The following is a 26,652-nucleotide window of genomic DNA, read 5'->3' on the forward strand; positions in this document are numbered from 1 at the left end:
TGAGAAAGGATCTTAACACTGCAGCCTCACTGGCCTCAAACTTGCAGCAATCCTCTGGCTGCAGCCTGTTGAATACTAGGATCTCAGGTATAAGGCACCATGTCTTTCTTGTGACAAAACTTCTTATGAATATCTTACCAATGAGAGTGCCCCTCTTCCTTGATATGTTTTAAGAGCTCTCATGAGGTTGAGTGGCTGTATCTAGTGCTGACTTCTCTAATGTGTGTTTCTAAGGACAGTCCTCCTGAGGAATGCTTACACCACAGTGGGATCCATGTATACTATGAAGCAGGGCGCTGGGAAGCTGACTCGGATCATCTAAGTGCAACCTCCTTTCCTTTTCTCTAGGTCTGGAATTCGCATACTCAGCTGCCCCCAAGTCCATGCAGAGCGCCATCATGGGACTCTTCTTCTTCTTCTCTGGCATTGGGTCCTTTGTGGGTTCAGGACTGTTGGCCCTGGTGTCTCTCAAGGCTATTGGGTGGATGAGCAGTCATACAGACTTTGGTAAGATTTGATGTCTAGAGGGGTGGGAAACCAGAGTGCTTGCTGTTGCTGTGGGTTGTGTGAAAATCCATCTGTCCCAAGAGGCCACTAGCTCAAACCCTGGTGAAGTGTGTGTTGAGTAGCACTGCCTTGTCAGCAGCTGCTCTAGCTTAGCACTTTCAGGAGAGCTGGGCGAGTAGTCTGACCTGCGTGTCAGCTCCTGTGTCAGCCTGCTCTTACGTTTGGTTCCTGGCTGTTTGTTTTGGTTTTCAGATGTTAGAAGGGTGGGTAGTGCTTTGTCAGTGAACACTGTTTTTGGTCAGTTTGCTGTTCCTGAAGGTAGCTTCTGGCTGTTGATATGGGCAGCTCTGAAGTGCTGTGTGTAAACCAGGGGCTACAACATCCTTTGACTTTTAGATAAGTTCCCTTTGCAAAGCCTGTACTGTGAGCATTTGCCTAGCTTGGTAACATTTGATCCACTTTTATTGCATGACTTCAGGAAAGTCAGAAATTTTTGTCTAGATTGTGGGATTCCCAGTGCCTTGAGTTGGATTTCTTTGAATCTTGGGGTTATGCCCAGAAGCCGGAAACCCTCTTCCCTACCCTCCCTGGGTGCCTGTAACTGACTATAGCTATGTAGGCTAGTTGTAAAATCAACCAGCTGTCCTGGGGCTTGCCCTTGCTCTCATTCCCCTGGGAGAGTGACATCCCTAGAGTAAAGCCTTCATGGTGCAGACTTTCCCAAATGGTCATCACAGGATTCTAGCTATTGTATAGTTTAAAACATTTACTATTATATGTGCACATAGTACAGGCATGTACTGAGGACAGCTTTCAGGAGTCATTTGCCTCCTTTCCCTGTGGGATCTGGTGATCAGACTCAGGCCATCAGGCTTGCATGGCAAGTGTCTTTAGTTGCCGAGCCATCCTACCAGTCCACAGTCTGTAGTCCAGGGTTGCCTTCAAGTGCAGAAGTGCCATTCCTACTTAGACAGTGGTGAGACAGTTTTTGGAAAGGGGTTGTTGCAACGTCATGTGGACTCTAGCTCACCTAGGGGACACTACACCAACCCTGACCACTTCATCTGGAGAAGTGCTGGTTCTGGGATTGTAGTCTTGAGTGACCTCACTGGCTTAGGCTCTAGACATTCTTTGCATGCAGAGTTGGCTGCTTTTGCTTATTCCCACTTCCAGTCCACTCCCTACCTTAACTTAGTCTTAGTGTTTTTTGAGGGGAGAGCATGTCAGAGACAGGGTTTCTCTGTGTAGCTTTTGCTGTCCTGGTTCTCAATCTTTAGACCAGGTTGGCCTTGAACTCACAGAGGTTTGCCTGCCTCCCAAGTGCTGGGATAAAAGGCATGAGCCGCCATTGCCACCAGGTATAATTTAGCTGTTTCGGATAAGACTGCACCTAAGCTTCTTCAGAGTTCCTTTGATTGCTGTATAGCCAGTGTGTATGTGTAAGGTAGTGCTTAGCAGTACCCAGCAGCTTTTCACTTTCTGTTAGGGACTGGAGTCAGTGCTGTGCAAAGACCTTCATGTAGCCTGGTCTCTTCAGAAGAACACTTTCTGCAGAAGGGACCGTAGCTCCAAGCTAGTGCCTCTTTGTCCCACCAGGTGCACAGCCACTGAACCCTTACCTCCCCATTCTGCGTCAGCATTCTTGCAGAAGAGATGGTGACCAGAGCTTATGTGGTGTCCCTGGTGGGCTAGGGAGTCCTTATGAGTTTTCAGGGCTCCCTGGGCATCCATTGCACACTTTTATACTCTAGCCCCTTCTGACACTCACCACTGTTTCCTAAGTGGGAATGACATTTCTGTAGCTCAGTGCTGCTAGTACAGGTCAGTGTAGAATCCTGTCGTGTCTCCTTTCTCTGACCACCCTGACCTGCCCAGGTCACATTCTGTTCCTATTGAGTCACCATGGGGCTCTCATCTGTTCTGAGAGGCTCCCTGTTGACTAAATGCCATTCCCTCACAGAATTTTGTTGCAGTGTTTCTTGAGTGGTGGGTACATATTTGAATTCTCCGCACATTCACAAATGAGACTAGACCTGGTAACTGTGGTGTGCTTTCTGTTCTGGGGGCCAGAGTTATGAACATAACCACACAGTCCACTTGTCTTGTCAGCTTCAATACTGCACATAAAATTACACATTGGTACCTTGTCACAGTTGTCCACGGGTTCCTGAAGATGTGTGTGCCACTAGCCAGGAGGTCAGAGCTGGGAACAAATGAAGGGCAAAGCTGTTTTCCATTTGTTGACTGAATCAGCGAAGTTCAGGATAACAGGACTCCTCTTCTTTGGGGCAGACGTAGGGCTTTTGTCTATGTATGTGCTTCGTGTGGGACCGTGTGGCATGCCTGCCTATGTTGCTTGGTACATTTGCTACTCATGAGCATCTGCTCAGGTAGTAAAGGGTGTTTAAAATAATTCAGCATAAAAAAAACATTTGGAGGAAGAAGTCTCACCTCAGTAGAGACTAGAACATGCAACAACCTCCAGCCACAGCATGAGCTGTGTGCCAGTTCCCTTCTGTGTGATGAGTCACCTAGAGTATGGCTGATGTGTTCCTCAGCAGTCACTGGGAGCTATGAATGATCATGGGGACAAAGGCTTTGTGAAGAGCTGGGTGCCATTCTCAGTGCCCCTTTCATGCTGTGCACAGCTGTCATCCTGCCACCATCATGTATGTTGGTCCTGGATCTTTGGAGTAATCCTTGAGGACCAGTGGTTTACAGATGTGATCGTGCCGGATGGGCAGCATCACAGCCCCAAGTCCTCACAGGAGCAGAGTCACAGTGGAGTCCACAGGCTCCTACCTTCCAGCCTGGCTGTTAGCTTCACAGTCTGGCCTGACCTACATCGTCCTCCTTGGGATTTTGGGTGCTGTAAAAGCTGTGATCCTACTTTATGGTGAGACCAAGGTGTACTTGCTGCATCAGTGAGGGCTACATGTGAAGATATGTAGTACTTGAAAGATGCTAAGAAAAAAGCATCAAACATGATTCTCAGCCTGTGGGTTGACCTTTAGGGTCACATTTCAGATATTTACATTAGGATTCATAACAGTAGCAAAATTACAGTTATGAAGTAGCAATGAACATGATTTTATAGTTGGGGGGGGTCACAGCATTAGAAGGCTGAGAATCACTGCTCTGGGACGATGGTATCTCAATGCTGTCAGTCATGTGAGAAGGTCCACAGACCCTGGACCATGCGGCACTGGTGAGAGAAGAATGTGGTATGGGCTTAGTCCATCCTCAGAAGTGTTCCTCAGTGATGAGTGTAGACAATGGCTTAGAGCACCTCAGAAAGGCAGAGGTGAGTCCCATGCCCCAGACGCAGTGAAGAACAGGAAGCTTCTCATATTGTCTGTGTGGAGGAGAAAGTTTAAGTCACGAACATTTCTGAGAGGCCTGAGGTGACACCCAACCTCACACGCCTTCCTCAGTGTCAGAACTAGGACCGGGATACCTGCCTTCCCTCCCTCCTTTCACTGAGGATGGGAGAGCCCTGGGAAGCAGGTGGCTATTTCCCTCTCAGGTGGCCAAGAGCCAGTGAGAAGGTGCCCTGTCTGTGGAGTATACTCACCAGGAGGTGTCTGCTCATTCCTAGGGAACATCAACAGCTGCCACCTGCATTACTATTTCTTCCTGCTGGCCGCCATCCAGGGAGCTACACTGCTGCTCTTCCTCATTGTGTCTGTGAAGTACGACCGCCAGCGAGCCAGGACAGATGGGGGCCAAGCCAGCACAAGGACCTGATGCAGCCAGCCAGCCTGCTCACAGGTTCTGCAGACTGTAAGGCCTCAGGCTTGCTAACTACCAGGGCACTGCCAGCAAGCAGGTTGTGGCTAGATTGTTGGTGTCCCAACTTCTGAACTTGCATGTTGTCTGGACTGGCTTCTCCCTCCTTGTGCCCAGATGAAGGTGGTGAGTGCCTTACTGTGGCCCGTCTCATGTGCACTGGTCCTACCAGGAAATGAGAATGTGGCTTCTCTCACTGAAGGTCTCTGCCAGTCCTGAGCCAGCTATGCTTTCTCTTTTAGAATCCTGGGCAGCCACTGTTCTGCTGATGGCATCCTTATTCCTTACAAATACTGTTACTTTCATAGCATCTCCTTTAAGATTAGCAAGCACTTCCATCAAGGGGTAGGAGAATTCTCTTTAGAGATCAAAGTGTGGTTGATTGGCTAGAGAGCCCCGGGAGATGTGTCTACTGCATTCATGGTCTCTTGTCACAGGTCTTGCTGTTGCCAAGGCCTTTGTGGGTCAGTAGTGTAGACTTATCTGCTCAGAAAGTAGGCTGAGGTGAGGAAATTTTTCTAATTAGACTCAAACTTGGGACTGCCTCCTGTCTGCTTCTCAAGTGCTGAGATCTCAGATGTCCATCACCATGGTCAGCAGGACTTAGGTCATGACCTACTGATCTGCTTCAGGTACATGCATCAGCAGTGATTGAGGACACCATGTCTTCACTGAAACCAGACAGCAGCTGGCAGGAGATTGGCAGTTACACCAGGTATCTCTTTTCCGAGAACTTGACATTGTAGCAGTGAGGATGGGGGCAGGTGGTGAGTGGGGAAAACACAGGAGCTATTGGGCTAGTTGCCCACCTTGGTATCGTTACTGACATATCTGGGGTTCTGAGTTTGTCAACCAAACTGTTTTGTGTGTTGCTGTGTTTTGTATAATTTTATAAAAGCTTCTCAGACATGATACCAAGAACTTCCTGGATGATTTCTCCATACTCTGCATCAATTCATCATCCCCCTACAGTCCAGCCTTTTATTCCTTTGGCCGAGTGATAGAGCCACAGTGCACAAGTACACTTCTGCCAGAAACCTGACTCTGCCTCTCGTACATACCAGGTAGAAAGGCTTCAGGATAAAAAATCATCCATCGTACCCCTCGTTCTTGGCTTTAAAGGGAGGTAGTTCTGCAGAGGTTCACTTATATCATAAAAGAGAAGCTGGGTGCTGAAGTCATTAACCTTCTGCTGTCATGATGGAGGCTTTCTTGGGTTGGTGAGAAGGTCCAGCAGGTAAAGGTGCCTGCTGCCAAGCCTGAGACCTGCAGACATGATGGAAGGAAGGAAGGAACCAGTTGTCCTGAGTTGTCCCCTGACCTCTACACACCATCATGGTGTGCAGCCCTCAACCTCAAGTAAAACATGTAATATTCTAAAAGTAGGTTTTCTTCACAGCATCTTCTGTATTTGCATGAGAGGGTCAAGAGAAGGAACTCTGTCTCCCCTGTGTGTGCTCTGCATAGCCACCTCTGCTTTGACAGCCCACAGAGCACCGAGTGAGACAAGAATGGTAGCTGGGTGTGATAAAACGGGCCTGTGGGAACTGTCTTGAAGCTCCTGGGGCTCAGTGTGGTGAGGGTACCCATCAGTACCAGCCACACTGAGTGAGTGGCACCTCCACCTGGAGAAATGCAGCAGCTACATGGAAGCTCACTATACTGATGTCTCCATAGCACCTACAGGATGTGCCTGGTGCTGAGCAGAGTGGCTTTCTCTTGCCTTGTCTTCCATGTCTGTTGGGTTTTGTTTTGCTACCCAAGTTTGAGAGTGATCTTGGATGTTAGTCAAAACCCAGGAAAGACTGGTGGGTACCAGATTCACTTCCAGTTCTGTGTGTCTACAGATCATCTACTTGTAGTTGGGTCCTGTGGGACCTTACTGTGGAGGAGCTGGTGCTAGTCCTAAAGCCTTCACATTTGCATCTGAATAGACAGAATATTGGTGATCAGTTTGATCTACAGTTCTAAACAGGCAGTTGAACTAGAAAACATAAACTGAGGTGTTTAAAGTTGTGTATGCCCTGAGTTCTTGGACTTGTTACCTCAGCTGATCTCTGTGGAGACAGACTAGCTTCTTCAGGGCCTGAGGCAGATTTTTTTTCTTCAAGACATGTTTTCTCTGTGCTATATGGCCCTGGCTGTCCTGGAATTTGATCTGTAGACCAGGCTGGCCTTGAACTCAGATTCTGCTTTTCAATTGCTGGAATTAAAGGCATGTGCCATCATTGACTGGCAACAGAGATTTTTATCAAAACAACTTCTTCCAAGGTACTCGCCCCTCAGGGCTGCAGTTGGTGATACCTAAGCAGGTCATGGCCCTATGTCCTTCATTTTGCTAGAATGCTCTGTATATGCAGGACTCCAGAGCATGTCATAGCTTAATGTCCACAGGTTGCTGTTGCCTCTTGGGGTTTAGGAGTAGGGCACAGATAACCATTGCCTGCTACAGGGTTTAAAGACCCTTCTCAATCTGAGGCAACAACATGCCCCAGACACACTGCAGCTTGCTCCACTTGGTACCAAGGGCGCTCTTCAGGTTACTCATGGTGAGGCATCTGTGCTATTGATGCTGTAAGTATCTTTTGTGGATTCTCACAAAGAACAAATTACTTATGTGGCTATTTTAGTGTTATTTTTGTTTGCAAACAGGCTCTTTTAAAGGGAATATCAGGCATAGGTGGTGTGCTGAATAAGAAAAGAGAAAGCAGATGGTACCAAGCTGGGTCTGTAGTATATACCATAGATTTGCTCATCTTCAAGTCACCACACAGTCAGGATCTGAGAGGGGCTAGGACCACATCTCATCTGCTTTACTGACTCTCCAAGCCAACTTAACTTGAAAGACAGCTCTGATCTAAGGTAAGTAGCCTGACTAGCTGGTTCTGTGGTAACAGTCTATGCCACAGCACCAAAGGCTAAGGTCCATGGGAACCACATTCACTTTTTTGTGCCTACTGTCTATGTGAACACTGAAGGGAGTGGAGGGCAGCTGCTGGGCCCCAAGACTGTGATGGGGATGGTTTCTCCAGGCCTTGTCCCTAGCTCTGCCCTCACTGATCATGCCAACACTGTATGTGTTAAACCCCCAGCCCTTCAGTCATTCTAGAACTCAGACCTGAATTTCTCCCAGACATTTCACAGGGCTAAAAGAGATGTCTCTTACCTGATGATACTGATGTATAAGTAAGTGCATTTAGTGTCTTCTGAGAAGCGTTTATCTTCAGCTCAGGCAGAAGGGCCTGGGTGCCCATCCTTCAGTGATCTCTCCGTATCTAGCACATGTTGCTGCTAGCATGTAGGGTCCTGGGCAGAGGTTGCAGCAGCTAGAGAGCCAGAAGACACTGTGGTAAGTTTGCATGAGAATGGTTCCATAGGGCCTCCTGTGAGAACAACAAATGCTTTAATGTTTTAAAAGCAGAGAATGGGGGGCCATTAAATGACTCACACACCCTATACCACCTGACCATTAAGTAGGAATTCAACTCTTTGCTGTCCCCAAGTAAAAGAGGATTGGATCCCATGGGCTCCTAGCAACAGTTCCTCACAGCCATCTGTAACTTCCAGGGGGATCCAACTCCCTCTTCTGGCCTCTGTGGGTACTGCATGCATGTGATGCACAGACATGCAGGCAAAATATCTGCATTATACATGTAAATTTTAAAAGACAAATCTTGGCATCAGGAACATCTAGGCAGAATGGAGTCTTGGCACAGTTTGCTCTTCTAACAATAATGCTATGCAGGGGCAGGACAGTGGCCAGGGGTTATCTATTTCTTATATTTTTGGTTGTGATTAGCCTTTAACTACTAAGACATTTCTCCAGTCTGGTTCTCTATTTCTAAGAAAGGTCATTTTTAGGTTCTATGTGTCCTTGAACTTTCAGGTTGAAAATTGTACATTTAAGAATGCAACCTTCTGAAGACTTTGGGAAATTGGTCAGGGTGGTTCCCAGGGGCCAGAAAAGAAAGGAGCTGGATTAGGTTGTGACCCTACCTTTGACAGGTATCTTATGTGCCTTGCTTGTTGTTTAACTGTTTAGCATGTCTATCACTTGCTGCAGATAGTGACAAGTGTAGTGAGAGTTGGCAAGAGTACTGAGTAGCTGCCCCCAAATGGACACTCAGTGTAGAGCGGAACTGGCTGAGTTAGAAAAGCCTGGCAACAAGAAGACCCTTCGCTCATCTCCCTCCAGAGCCTGCCTAATGAAAGGCTTCCCTCAGGCCATCACAGACCACTACCACAAATTTCTCTTGTTTTGGGCAAACAACTCACATTATAGTAGTTTATGTCAATCCAGTCAAGTAAAAATGGCATCCTACATTCATTAGCAGTGACTGGAAAGTTCATCCAAAAGACCCCATTTAGTGTGCTCTCATCTTGTCTGTTCCTGTCCCCTGTGAATATGATCCAAGGACTGAGATCAGAGAGCCAGCTCAGTGACCTCAGAGCAGTAGGGCTGAAATACCATGAGCACAGATACTAAACATCTTTTTGCCCCAAATGCTGGCTGGCATAGGCTGCACTGTGGCTACCAGCTATGCACAGAACAGGAGCTCAGGCTGCAGCAGAAAGAGCCAGAGAAAGGCTGAAGGGAGCTGGCTCACCAGAGCATTCAGCTTAAACTAGGAGGACCCTCTGTGTGGCTTTGACCAGACTGGTTTGAACTGGCTGAGGTTAGACTACCCCTATGGGCTGAAAGGGGAATCTTTAAGTATGGGGAGAGACTGCAGAGTGAAGCAGTGTACTTTCAGGCACTTGTGCCATGTCTGAAGGGGAGCCAGCTTTCCATACTAGACAGAGCTCAGGAAGAACTCAGTGGGAACCACACCCCCCGTGGGGGAGGGGAGGCTGATTGTGTGTGCAGTGGATCAGGGACACAACAGTGTTTAGCAGTCCAGTCTGAAGAGGTGGGAAGTTCTCTGCCCCAAGGTAAAACACTTGGTTTGACTGTCCAAAGGAAGATGGCTTTGAAAGGAAGAGCTTTAAAAGAAGTTAGAACCTTATAGATGCAACTGCTAATCGCAAGTGATAGCAAAGTTACTGGCAATCTCAGAAACTGGTTGTGGGTTGGTTTTTATGGGGGGAGGGGAGTCCCTCTGTAGCCCAGGCTGGCCTGTAACTTTGTAGCAATTTTGCCTTCAAGAATCACACCCATCTGTCTGTCTACATTTTAATTGGTTATTTACATTTCAAATGTCGTCCCCCTTCCCTGTCTCCCCCCTCCCCTTTGTCTCTTAAGAGGATGCTCTTCCAGCCATTTTGAGTCAGGTAAAATTACTCTAGTCCAAACTGTCGAGGAGAGCTTGTTAGGTAGTATCCTAGTATGGCCTCTAGTGGCAGCCCTATTCCTTCAGACTTACTGACTTCAGACTTACAGGCAAGTGCTATTATGTCTTGTGTGTGTGTGTTTCTAAGTCTTACTATGTAGTTTTGGGTTGCCTGAAGCTCTACGTAGACTAGCCTCAAGCCTCTGCCTCCTCTGAGGATCACTAAGCTACTTATTTTGTATATGCGCATTTGTGTGTGCTTATATATCAGTGCAACACACATGCAGTGCCCATGAAGGCTAAAGACATTGTCAGATCCTCTGGATCTGGAGTTACATACAGATGGTTATGAGCCACCGTATGAACACTGAGAACTGAACCCAGGTCCTCTGCAAGAGCAGCCAGTGCTCATAACTTATGTAAATTTATGTAATATTTTTACAGGTCCAAAGCAGGCTAACTTACCTTTGGCGAACATGTGTGTCCTCTCATTTCCACAGTTGTCTGACTCTAATAATGTGCCACTGCTGTTTGTATAAAGAACAGTTTGGCACAAACCTCTAATCCCCTCACTCAGGATCCAGAGGCAGGCATATCCCCGAGTCTGAGTCCTGCCTGATCTACAGAATTCCAGGACAGCCAGGGCTACACAGAGAAATCCCACCTTGAAAGTTTGGAGCACTGGAGAGATTGCTCAGAGATGAAGTGTGTGTTTTTCCTAAAGTTGTTCCCAACCCTGAAATAGCCACTGGTCCAAGTTCAGGGTTGACACACAAAGTTTTTATATGTAAATTTCTTTTACTTTTTCATTTTTTTTCACAAATTACTCTTAGCATAGCCTGTCAGGCCCATTGCCTCACCGAACAGATTGAACTATAGCAAAATTGCAAGCTATCTTAGCTCAGTTTATTCTGACATAGACTATGAATTTATCTAGTTAAATATACGAACTCAGCCTCTTGCTGTAGGACTCAAACAGGACCTGTGATGTCAAAAATAAATCTTACCCTTGGCTGGAGTGCCCTACGTATAGACACTAAACAAAAGGAGCAAACTGCTTTTCTGAAGTTTGGATATACAGCTAAAAATCAGTGGTGAAAGTGACAGGTGTTTTGTATGCTTAGGAACACACAAAGGTTCTGTGCTAGGTTGCTATTTATCCACTACCATGTAATGGATACCCAAGTAGTTCAGCACCTTACAAGCACAAACACCACCCCTTCTGTGGGCTGGAGTCACACCGTGTAGACTTGGGAATTAGATCATATTGCCTATTGTGTCTTGTTTCCCTGCAGAGAGGTTCTCCAGGCTTCCTCAGGAGTGACTGAAGAGCCTCAGAGCTGCCTTAGAACTGAGAGTTGGAAAGACACAAAGCAAGAAGAGAAGAACCAGACATAGACAACAGAGAGCAGAGCCTCTGTATCACCCATGTTAATTAAATTTTGTATTGGGGATGGAGAAGTGGCCCGGAGGTTAAGAGCACTGCTTGCTCTTGTAGAGGATCAAGGTTTAGCATCTACATACATGGTGGCTCACAATCATCTAAAACTACAGGTGCAGAGGATCTGATGCCCTCTCCTGGATTGTGTGGTTATCGTCCGTGTGGCATACACTCATACTTACACATAAAAATCTTATTTTAAAAAAAAGTTTTGTAGCTGGAGAGATGGCTGCTCTTCCAAAGGACCTGGATTCAATTTCCAGCACCCACATGGCAGATCACAGCTGTCTGACACCCTCACAGAGGCATATGCAGGCAAAACACCAATGTACATGCGGAAAAAAATCATTTTTAAAAGCTACAAAAATGTGTTCGTGTTTCTGAAAAACCAGAATATCTTTAGTATTGATTTTTTTTAAAAAGACAACTTGCAGTCATATTTATAACACTAGTGATTTCAAATTCAATTGAACAGCATCTCAAGTCACATTTTGATTTCATGAACTGAGTAATTTATAGCTATAATACCTGATGCTGTATTCAAAGCACGAATATAAAAGTCAGTGTAACAAAGGCAGTGCTTTCTTCCCTCAAGATGATAAAGAATCAGCTGGCTGTGGTGAGCACACCTGTGGTTCCATCACTCAGAGAGGTGAGGCAGGAGGATTGCTGTAAGTTCATGGTTAATTTGGACCACACAGTGAGTTCCAAACCAGACTGGACAATAGTGTGAGATCCTGTGATAAACTCTAAGTAGGAGCTGGAGAGGTGGCCTTGCAGTTAAAAGCTTGCTACTCTTATAGAGGATTTTGAGTTCAATCCCCAGCACCTGTACAACAGCACACAATCTCCTGTAACTCTACCTACCAAGAATCAGATGCCCTCTTCTGGCCTTTTTGAGTAATGCATGCACACACAAAACTTATAAAAGCTATGATCTAGAGACACCACGATACCCATAATAACTTCTAGAATAATCCATGCTAGGCCCTCAGTGTCATTGAAAGAAAAAAGAATCACTATTTCAGTTTGCAATTGACTCAAATATTTTGTGTAGGTTTTACTTCTTTGAGACAGGATCATATGTGGTAGCCAAGGCTGGCCTCACACTGAGGATAAACCTGACTTCATGTCCTGAATGTTGGGATTACAAGCCTGTGCCACCACACCATGTTTATGCAGTGCTGGGGATAGAACCCCTAATCTTGTGTATCCCAGCCAACTTCTCAGTTAATTGAGCCACAGACACAGCTCCTAACTTTTCTTTGTACCGACTTTGTTTCTGTCAAGATACATATAAGGCCTGCATTGAGACTGAGAGATATACCTAACTTTTTATCCCCAGATCTATTTTCTGTGGCTCAGTTAAGGTCACACAGATACAGCATTCACTGGCTGACACTGAATCTATCCTCAAGCTTTTAAGACATTTGAGATACTTCCCATGGCCTAGTTTTCTGTTCCCCTCCAGCAGTGTGTTCTCTCTTGGCATCTTCAGAGAGTTCTCAAAGTGACTCCCCAGTGCCATGGTTTAGGATCTTGATGGCCTCTCAAAAGTGTGTATGGATGTCAGCCTTTTGGGGGAGGGTTGGTGAAATCTTCAGGAGGTGAGGCTTAGGGACAGGAAGCTATGCCACTGGAGTATGCCCTTGAAGAGGTACTGGAATCTGAGTTCTCTCCTTCCCAGAACTGATCTGAGCAATTTCCCCAAAGGGACCTAAAGTAAACCTCCTTCAGACTTAAAGTGCTTGGTCACAGTGACAGCATCCCAACTAACAGCTGGGCTTCTCACATCATGCTTCATATTTGGTAGAAAAGCCAGCATATCTTTCATTGAGAGGCTTCTGCAAAGACCCAGCGCTGGATGCGGTGGATCTCTGAGTCCCTGGTTCTCATCCAGCCCTGTGCTGCCTGGGATCTTGCAGCTTCCAGGCTTGAAGGTCTGGCTGATTTATCTCATCACTCACTCCCATCAGGGGATGCATGGACCTGGGCTATTTGTGTTTTGCTTCACTACTGTCAAAATATTGGCTCTGGAAGCAGCAGCCACTAACTATCTTTCAAAGGTTTCTTTTGTTTGTTTTAAAATTAGTTCAGCTGAAGAGAGCCCCAAAGGAGAGCAAATGTTTTGTTGGAAATACAGAGATTGAAGACAGAAAGAGATGGACATCGAGGGACAGGTTCCTTTGTCAACTGGGAGTTTCTCAGTGGGCTGAGGAGCGGGATACTATAGACCAATTTTGAGTATACACAAGGGGTCTGCACAGGAGGCAGTGTGGCTTGCTAGCCCTTCCCATTCAAGTGGGTTTCAATGAATAAGGAAAGATGGATTCATAATGGAAAAGTTTTCTTTCAGAGAGATTAGGAAACAGCCCCAGTGCTGAGAAAGAAGGGCAGCTGATGGGATACAAGCTTCACCTGCTCCTATGCACCGGGCTTCGCACTGACTGAAATCACAACACCTGATGCTCTTGCCCAGTGACAGTGGATAGGAATTATTACCCTAGGTAGCAGAAGATGGTGGGTGTAGACTCATTTGCATATCGCTATGGTTCAGATATGAAGTGTCCCCAGAGACTGATGGGTTTAAACACTTGGTCTCCAACTGATGACACCTTTTAAGTAGACTACAGAACCTTTGAAGTGTTGGGGTGGGGCTTGAAGGTGATAGCTAGGTTCTACCTTCAGTCCCTCTGTCCATTCCTGATGTGGCCATGTATCTGTCACACACCCACCCCGTGCCATGAAGCTGCCCATCTTCAGCCCCTCTCTGATAGCATGAATTATCTTGACAGGATTTAGAATCATCTTAACAATCCTCCATGATTATGACTGGCATGTCTATGGGGGCCTACCTTGATTGAGGTGTGAAGACCCATTTACTTTGGGTGGCACCAATCCCTAGGTTAAGAGATTGGATTTTATGGGGGTGGGGTGTGGTAAGATGGCCAGTGGTTAAGAACACTTGCTGTTCTTGAAGACCCAGATTTGGTTCTCTGCACCCACATGTTCAGCTAACAACCACCTGAAACCCTAGTTTCAGGGAATCTGTTGCCCTCTTCTGGTTTTCATGGGTACCAGGCATACACATTGCAAATACATTCAGGGAAACACTGACACAAAATTAAACATTTTAAACAAGTAGCTAGCCGAGCACAAGCATTCGGCATTTTCTGCTTTCCTTTCCAATCTGACCAGCTTCTTGAACCCCCACGATGTGACTTCCCTGCTATTATGGACTACAATCTGGAACTATGAACCACAATAAACTCTCCCTTCCTTGAGTTACTTTGGTTATTTTATCAAAGCACAAGAAAGCAAGCAAGACACTTTTCCCCACTAAGACCCAGAGCCGAGCAGATGATACACGGGGACTGTGTGACTGCAAAGTCACCAAAATGTTCTTTGATGGCCTGTTCCATCTGTAAACAACTGACTATATGAAAAAGCAAATCCACTGTGAGATCCCATCTCACCCTAGCTGGAAGGGCTGAGGGCTACCAAGAAAACAATGCATGCTGGTGAGTATGTGAAAACAAGGCCACCTTATGTATGGCATGCTGGAGGGCTCTGCTGGGGGAGTCAGTACTTCTCTGCCAAGAACTGAAAGCAGATTTGGAGTTTACTGATGGGATAGTTTCAAGTGCTTGAGGCAGGACACTGCACTTTGAGGGATGGGCTCATGGATTGAAGTGACCCTAGTAAGGAACCTCAAAGCCTCAAACTTCTGCAGTTGTGAATTCACTGCAAGGATTCCACACTGCCCTTGGTAGCCATATATCTGCATGACAGTAGTCTTTTCAGATACAAGGGTTCCCACCCAAGCAGTGAATGCCCAGAGCTACCTCTCACCCACAACTGGGGCCCTAGCAAAGACTATTCACTCTTGAATGTATAGCAGCAGTCCAGTAGGGAGAACACATACTGATCGGCAGTCAGTATAGCCTGAGTCAGGATGCTCTGCTGGGGAAATCCCACTTACTGTTGTGCATGGTGGTAACTGAGAACAAGACATCTCCTGGACAGGGACTGGATCTGCACTCTCCATCCTGGCCTCTAATTCCACCAGTCACCATATCAACAGATCTCCCTGCAAAGGAAGCCCTAGGCCTCTTTAGCTGATGAATCACCCCTTTGCCTACTGAAACTTCTGAGAACTGCTTTCTGAGGTTCTCTACAACTACATCCTCAGTACTACACGAACCTTAATTACTTTCCCATTGATTTCTCTTTCTGGGAGCTGGTTGCAGCTAAGGTGAATTCTCAAGGCTGATGGAAAATTCGATGCTCCCTATCCTGACTAAGGACTGAAACAGATAAGAAAGTGGTGCCTTCTGGGAACTTAGGCTAAGTAATGGAGGAGTCTGGACGTCCAATTAAAGTCAAGAAGTGCTGATCACAGACAAACATTTTGTGATATTGGTCAGGACATGCAACTGGAGCCTTCAAGTTGAGAAGAAGGCTGTAGAAAAATCTCACCCAGGGTAGAGGCAGGTGAATCTTGATGAGTTCCAGGCCAGCCTGATCTACACATTGAGTTCCAAATCAGGCAGGGTTATACAGTGAGACCCCGTCTTACAAACTAGTTGTCCAAGGATGCTTGCTTCGTGGTGGGCTTATCCTGGGAGGGGAGGTTCAGCTACTCTGCACAGCCTCACCTCCCAAGTCCCGAAAGAACTAGTTCAAAGTCATCCTAAAAGGCCCATTTCAGGCCTTCCTATTCTCCAGAGGGTGTGTATTTGGCATGGCCTCCAGAGATGGCATTTGTTGAAGGCTTGGTCCCCAGCAGGTGGCACTGCAGAGAGGTGATTGCACTACAAAGGTTCTGATACCCAAGGTTAGCCCAGTGAGAGGAGCTGAATGGGATGGAAGTAGGAAATGTGCCCATTGGGTGGTATCTTTGAAAAACATCTTAAACCTTGGACTTTGCCTTCTGTCTACAAAACAGGCTGTCACATGCACCTGCTGCTGTGATGTTGAACATCACCTTAGGCCCCTAGCACTGGAGTCCACTGACCTTGGAATAAAACCTCTGAAACCAGGAGCCCAAGTACACCTTTTCTTCCATGTTTTCCTTGGGTAACTTTTTCGTGGCAGTGAAGGAGGACTCCCAGAATAACTTGAACCTCAAGCCTTTTCCCTAGAGGCATGGGATTCCCTGGATGGCCAAGAAAACCGATTTGTTTTTAAGGTTTATTTTTATTTCTAAGTATTTGTATGTGATGTGTGTACGTAGAAATCTCAGGGTACAGTTAATCATTTAAAATCTCACTCAGCTCCTACCCAAAGTATCCCAAAAGCCTCAACTGTGGTAATTGAATGACTCCCTATGATCCAACAAGACTCTATTGTCCTTGACTAAAGGCATTAAACCCTTTTCCCTAGTATTAACACCATTTTTTTGTAACCTCAAACCAAAGTGCTCCATAATAAAAAATAAATGAAAATTACTTTATTGCATTCAGCCTTCCAGTTATTCACTTCCATCCCTCAAAAATTTTTTATATGCTCTTAACGTATGGAAAGCAGGCATCGATGGCCCATTATCCCTTAAAATGAGAAATAATATATTTTCTTCCTCACGATAAAAGGGCCTGGCTCTGCAAGGAGAGGAGAGAGTGATGACTGCTTTCCTTCAGCCATTTCAGTGAAGGTCACTTCCCTTCGGGGAGGGGGAGCTCGGCAAGGGGGGGAAGCCTGGAGACTGTGATGGTGGGGTTCAGGGCTTTAGCCACGAGCCTGTGCTAATCTTGTTTATAATCTTTCTTTACCTTTGCAAACCTAAAACAGGCCTGGTCAGGGAAATAAATGTCTCAAACTAAGAATCATGATTAAAACAGTGGAAGAGTGTCCCAGGAGGCAGGAGAGGATTTTTTTAAAAAAACAGTGCTAGCTAGTTTTATGTCACCTTAACACAAGCTGGAGTCACCTGAAAGGAGGGAGCCTTTGTTGAGAAAATGACTAAGATAAGATCCAGCTGTAGGGAATTTTCTTACAGTTTGGTGGGAAGGGCCTAACCTGTTGTGGGTGGAGCTACCCCTGGGGTGGTGGTCCTGGCTGAAAGCTGAGCAACCCATGAGGAGCAAACCAGTACGCAGCTCTGCTCCATGGCCTCTGCATCAGCTCCTGCCTCCAGGTTCTTGTCCTGTTTGAGTTCCTGTTCTGACTTTCTTCACTGATGGACTATGATGTGGAAGCATGAGCTGAATAAACTCCCCAAGTTGCTCTGGTCATGTTACTCTGGTCAACACAGCAACCAGGGTTGCTACAAAGAGTGGCTTTCATTGGACGAGCAAAAATCTTCAGTTACAAACCTGCTGTGATTGGTTAAACAATTGGGAGTTCCTAGCTGGAAACTGCTGATTTCAGAGATTTATCCCTGGGATAAATATCCAAATCCCTGGGAACTTCCAGGGCCTTGACCTGCAGTGGGTCAGAGTCTAAGGTCTTACAATCAACTTTCCAACTTCATTTGGAAAGTGGGGCCTGAATCACTACATGTCCTTCACATTCGCTCTACCAATCGTTCTGGTTCTCAGGAAGGCTGAGGGCAATATTATTCTCCCCAAACTGGTTTCTTATACAAGGTCTGATTATATTTTACACTATGAAACAACACATCAAGAGAAGGGACCAGAAACAGTGTAAGACAGCAGAAATATACTCTTCAATTCTGGAGGCTAAGAATCAGACACTAATATTCAGGCAGCATTCTTTGGCTTATGATCAAAGTATTCAAATCTCAACTGCTTTCTCATGCATTTTCCCAAGTCTCTTTATTGGAACCCTCTGTTCTGAGAGGGGCATCAGTTAGCAGATTAGGGGAACCCATAGTCAAGGGTGAGTCTGTCTGCATGTTACCGAAGCTGGAAGGACCCTGACTCTAGGTTTGCATCCTAGGATTATAAATGGATGTGAAATTTGGGTCACTGTCTAGCTCAATACAGATGGACATGGTGGTGTACATAAACCACATACCATTGAAGAGACAAAAGATCTCTGTGTACAATTCTTATGAGGGAAGAAACTTTAAGGTACACTCCCAAACAGGATTCCTTTATTGTCACTGGCTAAAATAGTGCTGCATCCTTGTTGTGAACCAGTCATTTGCTTTGGGAAGGGGACAACCTTCCCTGTTCATTCCCTTGTTAAGGGACACATTGTCACATGTGTAGAATTGATTAGTATACACTGCTAGTTGGCTTGTTTGCAAAACTTGCCTCAGTTCCTACTTCCTGTATCTCTTACTCCTGACAAGATGACCTTGAAGTCTCTTCATAAGAGATGGGCTCTGCCTTCAGAACACACCCATCCCAAGCATGGACATTATGCAATGGGAAATGATGTGATCGAAAAGAATGACGAGCTGTCCTTGCTACAGTAAAGAATAAAAGTGCTTCTCAGCCAAGGCCAGCACAAGTCCCCAGTCTACGTGATTCCATTTATATGAAATACATGGACTCTGTAAGTCTGTAGAGACAATAAGGGGGCAAGTGAGGAGGAAGTATTGAGTTGGCCAGTGGAGAAGCATTTCTAATGGGGATAGTGAGAAAGCACTGAAGTTAGTTGTAATGGGGGCTGAGGATGTGGCTCAGTGGTTAGGGTGCCCTCTGTTTAATACTCAACGGGGCATAAATTAAGCATGGTGGCCATGCCAGTGTTCTTAGCACATGGGGAAGGAAAAACAGCCCTAAAAGTTGGAAGTTGAAGCCTTAGCTATGTAGCAAATTCAGGGTCACCCTGAACTACATGAGACTGTCTCAAAAAAGTTAATCTATCATTGTGGATGGAATATACAAGGAATAACATAATTCAAACACACACTTGAAGTGAACCAACCAGGTACTGTATGAATTGCATCTTGATAAGGGGGATAAGAATGATCAACACTGGCGGTGCGCACCTTTAATCCCAGTGCTCTGGAGGCAGAAGCAGGCTGATGGATCTCTGTGAGTTTAAAGCCAGCCCGGTCCACAAAGTGAGTTCTGGGACAGGCAGGGCTGTAACATAGAGAAACCAAACAAAACCAGAACAAAATAAAACCAGAACAATAACAACAATGATAATCACACTCCCTGTCTTATTCAGAGCTTTGGTTGTGACTTGCTTTTGCCTAAAGAAAGGACTGGCATTTCTCAGTCTGAGGAAGGAAGGCATGAGAGATTACTGTGCTTTTCCCAGAGGGCATCAAGTCACCATAAGACTGTAGTCATTGTATATTACTCCTCTGAGCCATCCTTCCAGGTGCTCAGACACATGAATTCCCAGCCAAGATCAGTCAACCAATCAAGCCATCCAATCCTTGATGAGTCATTAGCACCATTTGTTAAGTCACTGGGGCAGCTAAGGACAAACCTCAATCACTTGCTCACAACTCCAGAAGCTTCCTTAGGGAATCCAATTCAGAGGTTCTCGGTGTATTCATAGGCCGGTGGCCATTGCCACAGACAACTTTAGGACTCTCTCCTCAGCTAGCAGCTCCCTATTCCACTCCTGGCTTTCCCCAATCTCTGGCTTCACCCACCTGGCTTCACTCTGTGGATTTATCTATCATGGACATTTCATAGAAACAGAATCATTCAATATTTTATCACGTGAATGGGGGGGCATTTTCACACCCCTGCTACCATGCCTTCCCTGCCATGACAGATTGCGAGCTCAATACACCCCCCTCTCCTTTGGCAGTGAGAAAAATGGCAGATAATAGGCACCAAGTCACAAGTTGACCTGAGCCAGGGTGTCTCGGAACTTTTAAGTCACATGGCTATGCAGCTACCTCCTCTTGCTACTGTGAGACTTCCTTCCCTCAGATGGAGCTGTGACTTGTTCTAGCTCACCCTCCGTGTGTGTGTGTGTGTGTGTGTGTGTGTGTGTGAGAGAGAGAGAGAGAGAGAGAGAGAGAGAGAGAGAGAGAGAGAGAGATATCGATCCAGGGCTCCTGCTCTCCTTCTCTATCCCTCCCCTCTTCCCTCTCCTCCCTCTGTCCTTGCATAACGACACAAGCGTGTTCCCCCTTTGCTTCTAGCAAAGCTGACCGCTCTGATCAGGGAAGAAAGACAAGGGAGATTTCCTTACCTGGAACCACATTGCCTTAGGTGACTTTTCCTGAGGAAGGCGGAGCAGTATCAGAGAGGAAGCGGGAAGGCCAAGTTTCTCCTGCCCTGTCTCAATCTTCCAGTGTGCTTTAATCCTCGGACTGAGGAGCGAGTGCCGGGGTTCCAAGGTCGTTTGAAACCAATTTCACCGTAACCAGAGTCTTTTGTTGAAAATGAAACAACAGCGAAACAAAACGAGCTGCCCTTCATTTCTGAAGCTTGCTGTGGTCAATGGTGGGCGCAAGCTGCCATCAGCTTTCCCATCCGAGTTCTGTTCCCGTGAGACTGGAAACGTGGTTTTCGGGATTGCTTTGTTGAGCTGGGGCAAGAGGCTTGACACAAATCACCTGGATGCGCCCTTGGCTGCAGGGTGTAATCACATCAGAGGTAGACTTGGGGCCTGCGGAACGTTTCCGAACTCCTTCCGGAAGCTTCCAAACTTTTGGAAGTCAGAGCCTGCCTGCTGAGGAGTGTTTGCCCTGGCAAAGGGTGGGTGCGTTGGGGAGATTAATACTTTTCAGACCCCAGGAGATCCATTTAAAAGCCCGGACATAACATCCTGCTGGAGCTCACAGACAGGATTTGTTACCCATGTGCCTCACACAGCCTTCTGAGGAAGTCTCAGGGGCCAGGCAAAAGGCACACACATGCAAGATGTGTGGGCCAGAAGCTGATAATTCACCTTAATGGTGTCGGCCCCAGCTGCGGAAGACCCTTTGAAGGAGAAGCAAAGGGGGTGTGGAGGTGAGGGGCCAGACTTCTGGTTCAGGGTCTGTACCAGAACCCTTCAGCATCTTCTGGGTTGGAGAGTGCAGGTACATGACATCCAGCCGACGACATTGGCCATAAGCATTAATGCCCCTAAAGAGCTCTTCCTTATTTATTTATGACTTTTTTTTTTGGTTGGTGGGGGCTTTTCTTAAACTTATATTGTGGTAAGGCTGACCTTAAACACATGATTCTTCTTGTTCTTCATCCCTGGGCTGTTGTGCCCCACGATCCTAGGCAGAATAACTACTGTGTTTTGTTGAAACATGGTATTTCCTTGCTGTGAAATTCAAACAATAGGTAAAGGGGAATTCATCCGCTCTTCAGCAGATCTAAAAAGACCAGGGGGACTGTCTGGGGATCTTCCGGGTCTGTTTCTGTCAGTGGATGAATGGACTGTTATTTATGTAGTACTTGTTACTGCTCAATGAAAATGGGATTATAATCTCCACGATGTTGTTGTTGTTGTTATTATATTGCGTTGTATTATATTGCAATATATTATTACACTGCATTATATTATTATATTGCATTAAACTTCTCATAAATTTCATGGATGAGTATTTTGCCTTCACCACGTGCTTGCAGTGCTCTCCGAGGCCTAAAGAGGGCGGCAGACGTATGTGGGCGTTGAGACTAGAACTCAGGTTCTCTGTAAGACCAGCTTAAGGTAAGTGTTCTTATCCACCGTGCCATCTCTCCATCCGCCTTGCTTTTAAACGCCCCGCTTCTTATCAGAGTTTTCGCCCAGGAAGTAGGACAAGAGACAGGACAATGCCCTCGGTCATTCAGCCTCCACATTTGCTGACACCGTGTGCTTGTGGTCATCTGGGCTTCACATTTTAGAGAGTTCATATTTCAGAAACTTTGGTAAGCACAGGTGGAGAGAACTGCATCCTGAGCTCTCAGAGCGTCCCACCATATATCAGCAGTCTTTTTCCCAAGCCATCCAAGCCCTGCTACTTACACCGTGCCAAGGGCCTCGGTAAAGCAAGTGTTAGTCCATATATTTCATCTCACTCTCAAGGCTCTATCATCTATGTATCTATGAACCTATCCATCCATCCATCCATCCATCCATCCATCCATCCATCCATCCATCCATCCATCTGTTGAAGTTCAGCCCTGGTTTTCTTCCCAGCCCCATGCTCACAGAAGTAAGACTTGGACTCAAAATGTACAAATACCTTGGCCACATAGCCAGGCTCTTCTCTGAGTAGTTATAACTTAAAATATCCCATTTATTCTAGTCAGCATTCTGCCACATGGTGGTTCCCTCTCCCGCCTTCTCTTCCAGAATTCTTTCTCTTCCCCATGTCCCACCTTCCATTTCTTGCCTAAGCCATAGGCTTTTTAATTGACAGGTGATGCATCCATACAATACACGAAATGTTCTCTCTACATCCACCTATCTCCTACCTGTCTCTTATCTCTCTTATCTGTCTATCTACCTATCCATTTAGCTACCTATCTATATTATTTACCTGTCTTATCATTTAGCCATCCATCTATTTATGTAATCTATCACCTATATGCCTGCCTATTTATCTGTGCATCTATATAATCTATAAATCTCTACTTATCCATCTATCATCTATCCATTCATCTACATTATTTGATTATCATTTATCCATCTATATAATCTATCATCTGTCTATTCATCCATCCATCTAATATATGTATGTATGTGTGTATCTGTTTGCCTACTTACCTATGTATCTGTCTATGGTGATCTAGCAATTGTCTCTAAATTGGGGTGGAACCCGGAGTCTTGCTAGCACTAGTCAAACACTGTTCCACTGGACTTCATGCCCAATCCCCCACCTCACAAGTCATCTTAGCCACATTGGCCTCTGTGGGGCAGGTTTGGCTTCTCTCCAAATCCCAGCATCTCCCATGCTAGCTCTCATAACCCTGTGTCTGCAGAAATGTACAAGGGTTTGAGAATAGCTGTGTTAACAGCAGCTGTCTCTGAGCCAAGGGAGGCCCCACATCACCTCTATTGATCTGCTTTCTGTTTGCAGTGCTGTTATCGGCTTTGATGAGGGTGACAGAACACTCCTTTATAAGATTCCTCAGTGCTGCAGGCCAGAGCATGCAGACCTTCCACCCGCCAATCTGACAACCCGACAACATCCTAGAAGCATGCGTCTCAGCATCCCATGGATTTACCGTAGAAAACCTTATCTGTTCCCAGCACCTGTGGCTGGCAAGGGAGTCAGGGGAAGGGAAGGGAGGACGGAAGAGGGATTTGGCAGTTTCTAGAAGACAAGATGTCATGACTGCAAAGATATTAATGAATGCCAAAATATGTAGCCAGCTCCATCCAGCGTTTTCAAACTCCTTTCCTAAACCTCCTGTGTGCAAAGGACCAGGAGGGGTGGACAAAGGTGTTTAACCTTTCTCCTGCCCTAAATGCAGCTAAAGCCATTTTTAGAAAGGTGTGTGCATTTACCCAGAGGCACACTTGTTCTACAGGAGCTGAGTCATTTGGTAAAAGCCATACCTTCCTCCCTTCCCTCTGGTCAAAGTCCTGAATTCATTTTCTCTGATTTAGGTGTGAAGAAAGCATTAATGCTTGGGGAATGAGTCCATGAGGCTGACCTTTGGCCTAGGCAGTAATCCAGAGATTTGAGTGGGCAGAGGAGAACCAGTCTTCCCAAACATCACTTGTGGCTCCTCGGGGTTAGACATGTTGAGTTTGCATTCTTGTTGCGGCCCCTGTGAAAGAGTCAGCTGGCACGGACTCTGCAGCTCCTGTCTCTTGGCCACCATTAGCAAAAATGAGCGTACAGCACCCCAACGGTATAGAAGGAATGGCAGTACGAGTGGAAGGTGACTGCTCGGTTGTGTCCCCAGTCTGGAAGCAGAGACAGACATGAAATAGACAAATCTCAAGGCCTATCATCTCAAGTGACTCTCCAGTGAGGCTCCACCTTCTAAAGATTCCAGAGCCTTTCAACCTAGCATTACTGTGGCTGTTTAAATGAGAAAAGCTCCCAACGGTCTCAGGTCCTTGAGCACTTGGAGCCCAATCAGCGCTGCTGTTTTGGGAGGTTTAGGAGGTGTGGCCATAATGGAGGAAGTGCGTCACTGGAGGGGGTGGGCTTTGAGATTAAAAGTCCTACAGAGTAGAATAAGTTAAAAGACCAACTGTTAGATGCTGATCTATTGATTTAGTTAGTGATTTAATTAAAACACTGCTTTTTCTACCTACTTGTCAAGCATGACTTCACTTGCTACCTGGAACAGCAGAAAAAAAAAAATGGGTCATTACCATTCACAGCCTGCTTACTGCCGGATACGCCTCTGTGAAGTCTCTCTTGCTTGCCCGCCCCACATCATGATCTTAGAATATAAAAGAAGAGCGTAAACTGGACATGAGAGTGGAACCTTTTAGGAGCTGCCCTGGCCGTGCTCCCCCAACTGCTGACATCTTCCTGTCACTGTCTGTTGTCGTGTGCTGACTCTGAAAAGATTCCCACAACATCCACACCTCGGCTAGTTCACAATTGGCTTTTCATTGGTGTTTGAAGATGTGTTTTCTCAGCTTCCTGCTCCCTCCTGCCATCATACCTGCAAGCTGCTACCCTTGCCCACCACGATGGACACTTATCCCTTTGGAAGTATAAGTCCAACATAAACTCTTGCTTCTACGGATTGCTTTGCTAGTAGCATTTTATCATAGCATTGGAAAAGGAGTTAATATAATCACCAACAACGGGGTTACGTATACAAACAGTGATCCGGTGGAAACATCTCACAAAATGCTGCTAAAATTCCTTTCCAGGGGAAGGCATCATCAATGTTAACCTTGTCTCCTAAGGTCCCAATATCAAACTGAGGCATGATTATAATCTGCCAAAATTCACTCAGGAATTGTGTCAGTTTGAATAGGTATGCTCACACCCCCTCAACCACCAAAGACTCATGTGTTTGAATGCTTGGCCATAGGGAGTGGACTACTAGGAGGCGTGGCCTTGTTGGAGGAAGAGTGTCACTGTGGAGGCAGGCTTTGGGTTTCAAGCTATGCCCAGTGTGAGACACTGTTTTCTGCTGCCCATGGATCCAGATGTAGAATTCTCAGCTCTCTTAACCCCATGCCTGCATACTGCCATGGTTTTCATCATGATGATAATGGACCGAAACTCTGAAACTGTAAGCCAGCTCCAATTATATATTTCCATTGGTAATTTTCCTTTATAAGCATTAGTTTGGTCATGGTGTCTCCTCACAGCAATAAAACCCTAAGACAAGAATCAATGAGTCTATTGGAGTGTGAGTAAAGGTTACTTATAGGGGTGTGGGTGCTCTTCCCTCAACAGGCCACACCAGGAAAGCTTTACCTAGTAAGGATGAGGAATTTTCCCTCTAGCCACATAGATGGAGCCACATACACTCTAGTCTTCTTTAGGCTATGCCCCTTAGTCCCTCCCTGAGAGCCTAGCATATGAGAGATAGTTGGGAACTGCCATACTCAAGTGGAAGTCTCATATTCATCTCCATCAATCTGAGAGGGGACATAGTCAGTCAGCAAGCCCAGCTGGGATGGTTCTTCCACAAAGGAGCACAGTTAATCTTCTGAAGATAATTGTTACTTGGTTCAGAGGACAGTCACTCATAGCATGCCCACAGGAACACCTTTGCTTTCTTGTAATCTCCTCTCTCAAAAGTTCCATCCCTAGACACATTCCATGACAGAAAGTTTAAGGGAGGACGCAGTTAGGTAAGAATACAGGGGGAGCAGAGCAGAGCCAGGTTCTCTGATGCGGGGGTCCTGGCAAGTGCCCACCTTGCCCAGATGGAGGGTACCATAGAAGATAAGCTCTGACCTCTCCTGCTTTTGGAGACTTTTCTCAGCTTAGCCATGCACACTATGTCCCCAGATCCTCCATGACAAAGAATGTGGTCATACCTGCCTGTCACACAAATTCCACAATGAGCTTTGGTCTTTACAAAAAGCATAATGCCCTCGTCCTCTTTATGGGTTCCCTACCAAAGCCAAAGGCATCCTGCTGACATTAATTGAATATAGGGGCAACTGTGGTTAGCTCTTAGAAAAAATCACCACATCTCTTGCTCCATGAATCATTTTCAGAACTAAAGAAAAAGGAATTTTGCTTGAGACTTGAGTATGAAAGCAGAAAACTGTCTGTCTGTTTTTTTTTTTAAAGTGCAAAAGTCTTTCTAGATTGATCAGAGTCAAGAGTTCACAGCTTGTTTCCAGGGTGCCTTGAATGAAGCTTGATATTTTTCCTCCCCTGGGGAGGGAGGGAGGAGGGGAAAGAGTGCAGATTGTGATCCTTAGCTGATTCAAAGCATTAGGAAGGAGTTGATTTCCTTAGAAGTGCTGGGTGAACCCAACATGGGTGTTCAGATCCTCTGTTTTTTTGTCAGTCTGCCCTGGTCTTTTATGTACCTCAGAGTCACATCTTAATTCACTTCTCTTCATGGGGACAAAGGCATAAGGAGACTTTGCTGAGCATGATATCCAGACAGCAGCCAACCTGTGTTCCCCAGGCCCAGTGCTAGGTTCTCAGATCTAGTCTCAACAGAACAAGGAAGGATAAGGGAGGGGTTCTTCACAATAGGCGTTAGCAATGAGACCAGAAACTCTACTTTTCAATGAGCAGATTTAGAGAGCAGCATGTGACTTGGAGAAGTGTTTTGCTTCCACCAAATTAAAAAGTCTTAATAGTATTTTAAGTCAGGCATTATCACCAAGTTCCAGAGGAAGGAATGGGGTTATGAATGGCTTTGCCCACTGTCACTCATAAGTACA

The 26,652-nt window shown here is 46.0% G+C and overlaps 1 protein-coding gene across 2 annotated transcripts in view; it reads left to right on the top strand.

Moving 5' to 3' along the window:
- SLC15A4 (solute carrier family 15 member 4) overlaps positions 1-14,449 on the top strand; it is a gene marked incomplete at its 5' end in the record, with an annotated part of 29,808 nt that extends 15,359 nt beyond the window's left edge. The window contains 3 exons of one of the 2 annotated variants that reach the window (XM_080940466.1): positions 349-507; positions 4,106-4,290; positions 13,100-14,449. In XM_080940466.1, the coding sequence (XP_080796592.1) occupies positions 349-507; positions 4,106-4,254 (308 nt within the window). In that variant the 3' untranslated portion in view covers positions 4,255-4,290; positions 13,100-14,449. Of the gene's footprint in view, positions 1-348; positions 508-4,105; positions 5,174-13,099 lie in introns of those variants that run through there. The other variant, XM_080940465.1, reaches the window with a different exon arrangement.
- Positions 14,450-26,652: the final 12,203 nt, after the last annotated feature.

Source organism: Micromys minutus (assembly GCF_963924665.1).
Source record: "Micromys minutus genome assembly, chromosome: 29".
Taxonomy (NCBI): Eukaryota; Metazoa; Chordata; class Mammalia; order Rodentia; family Muridae; genus Micromys; species Micromys minutus.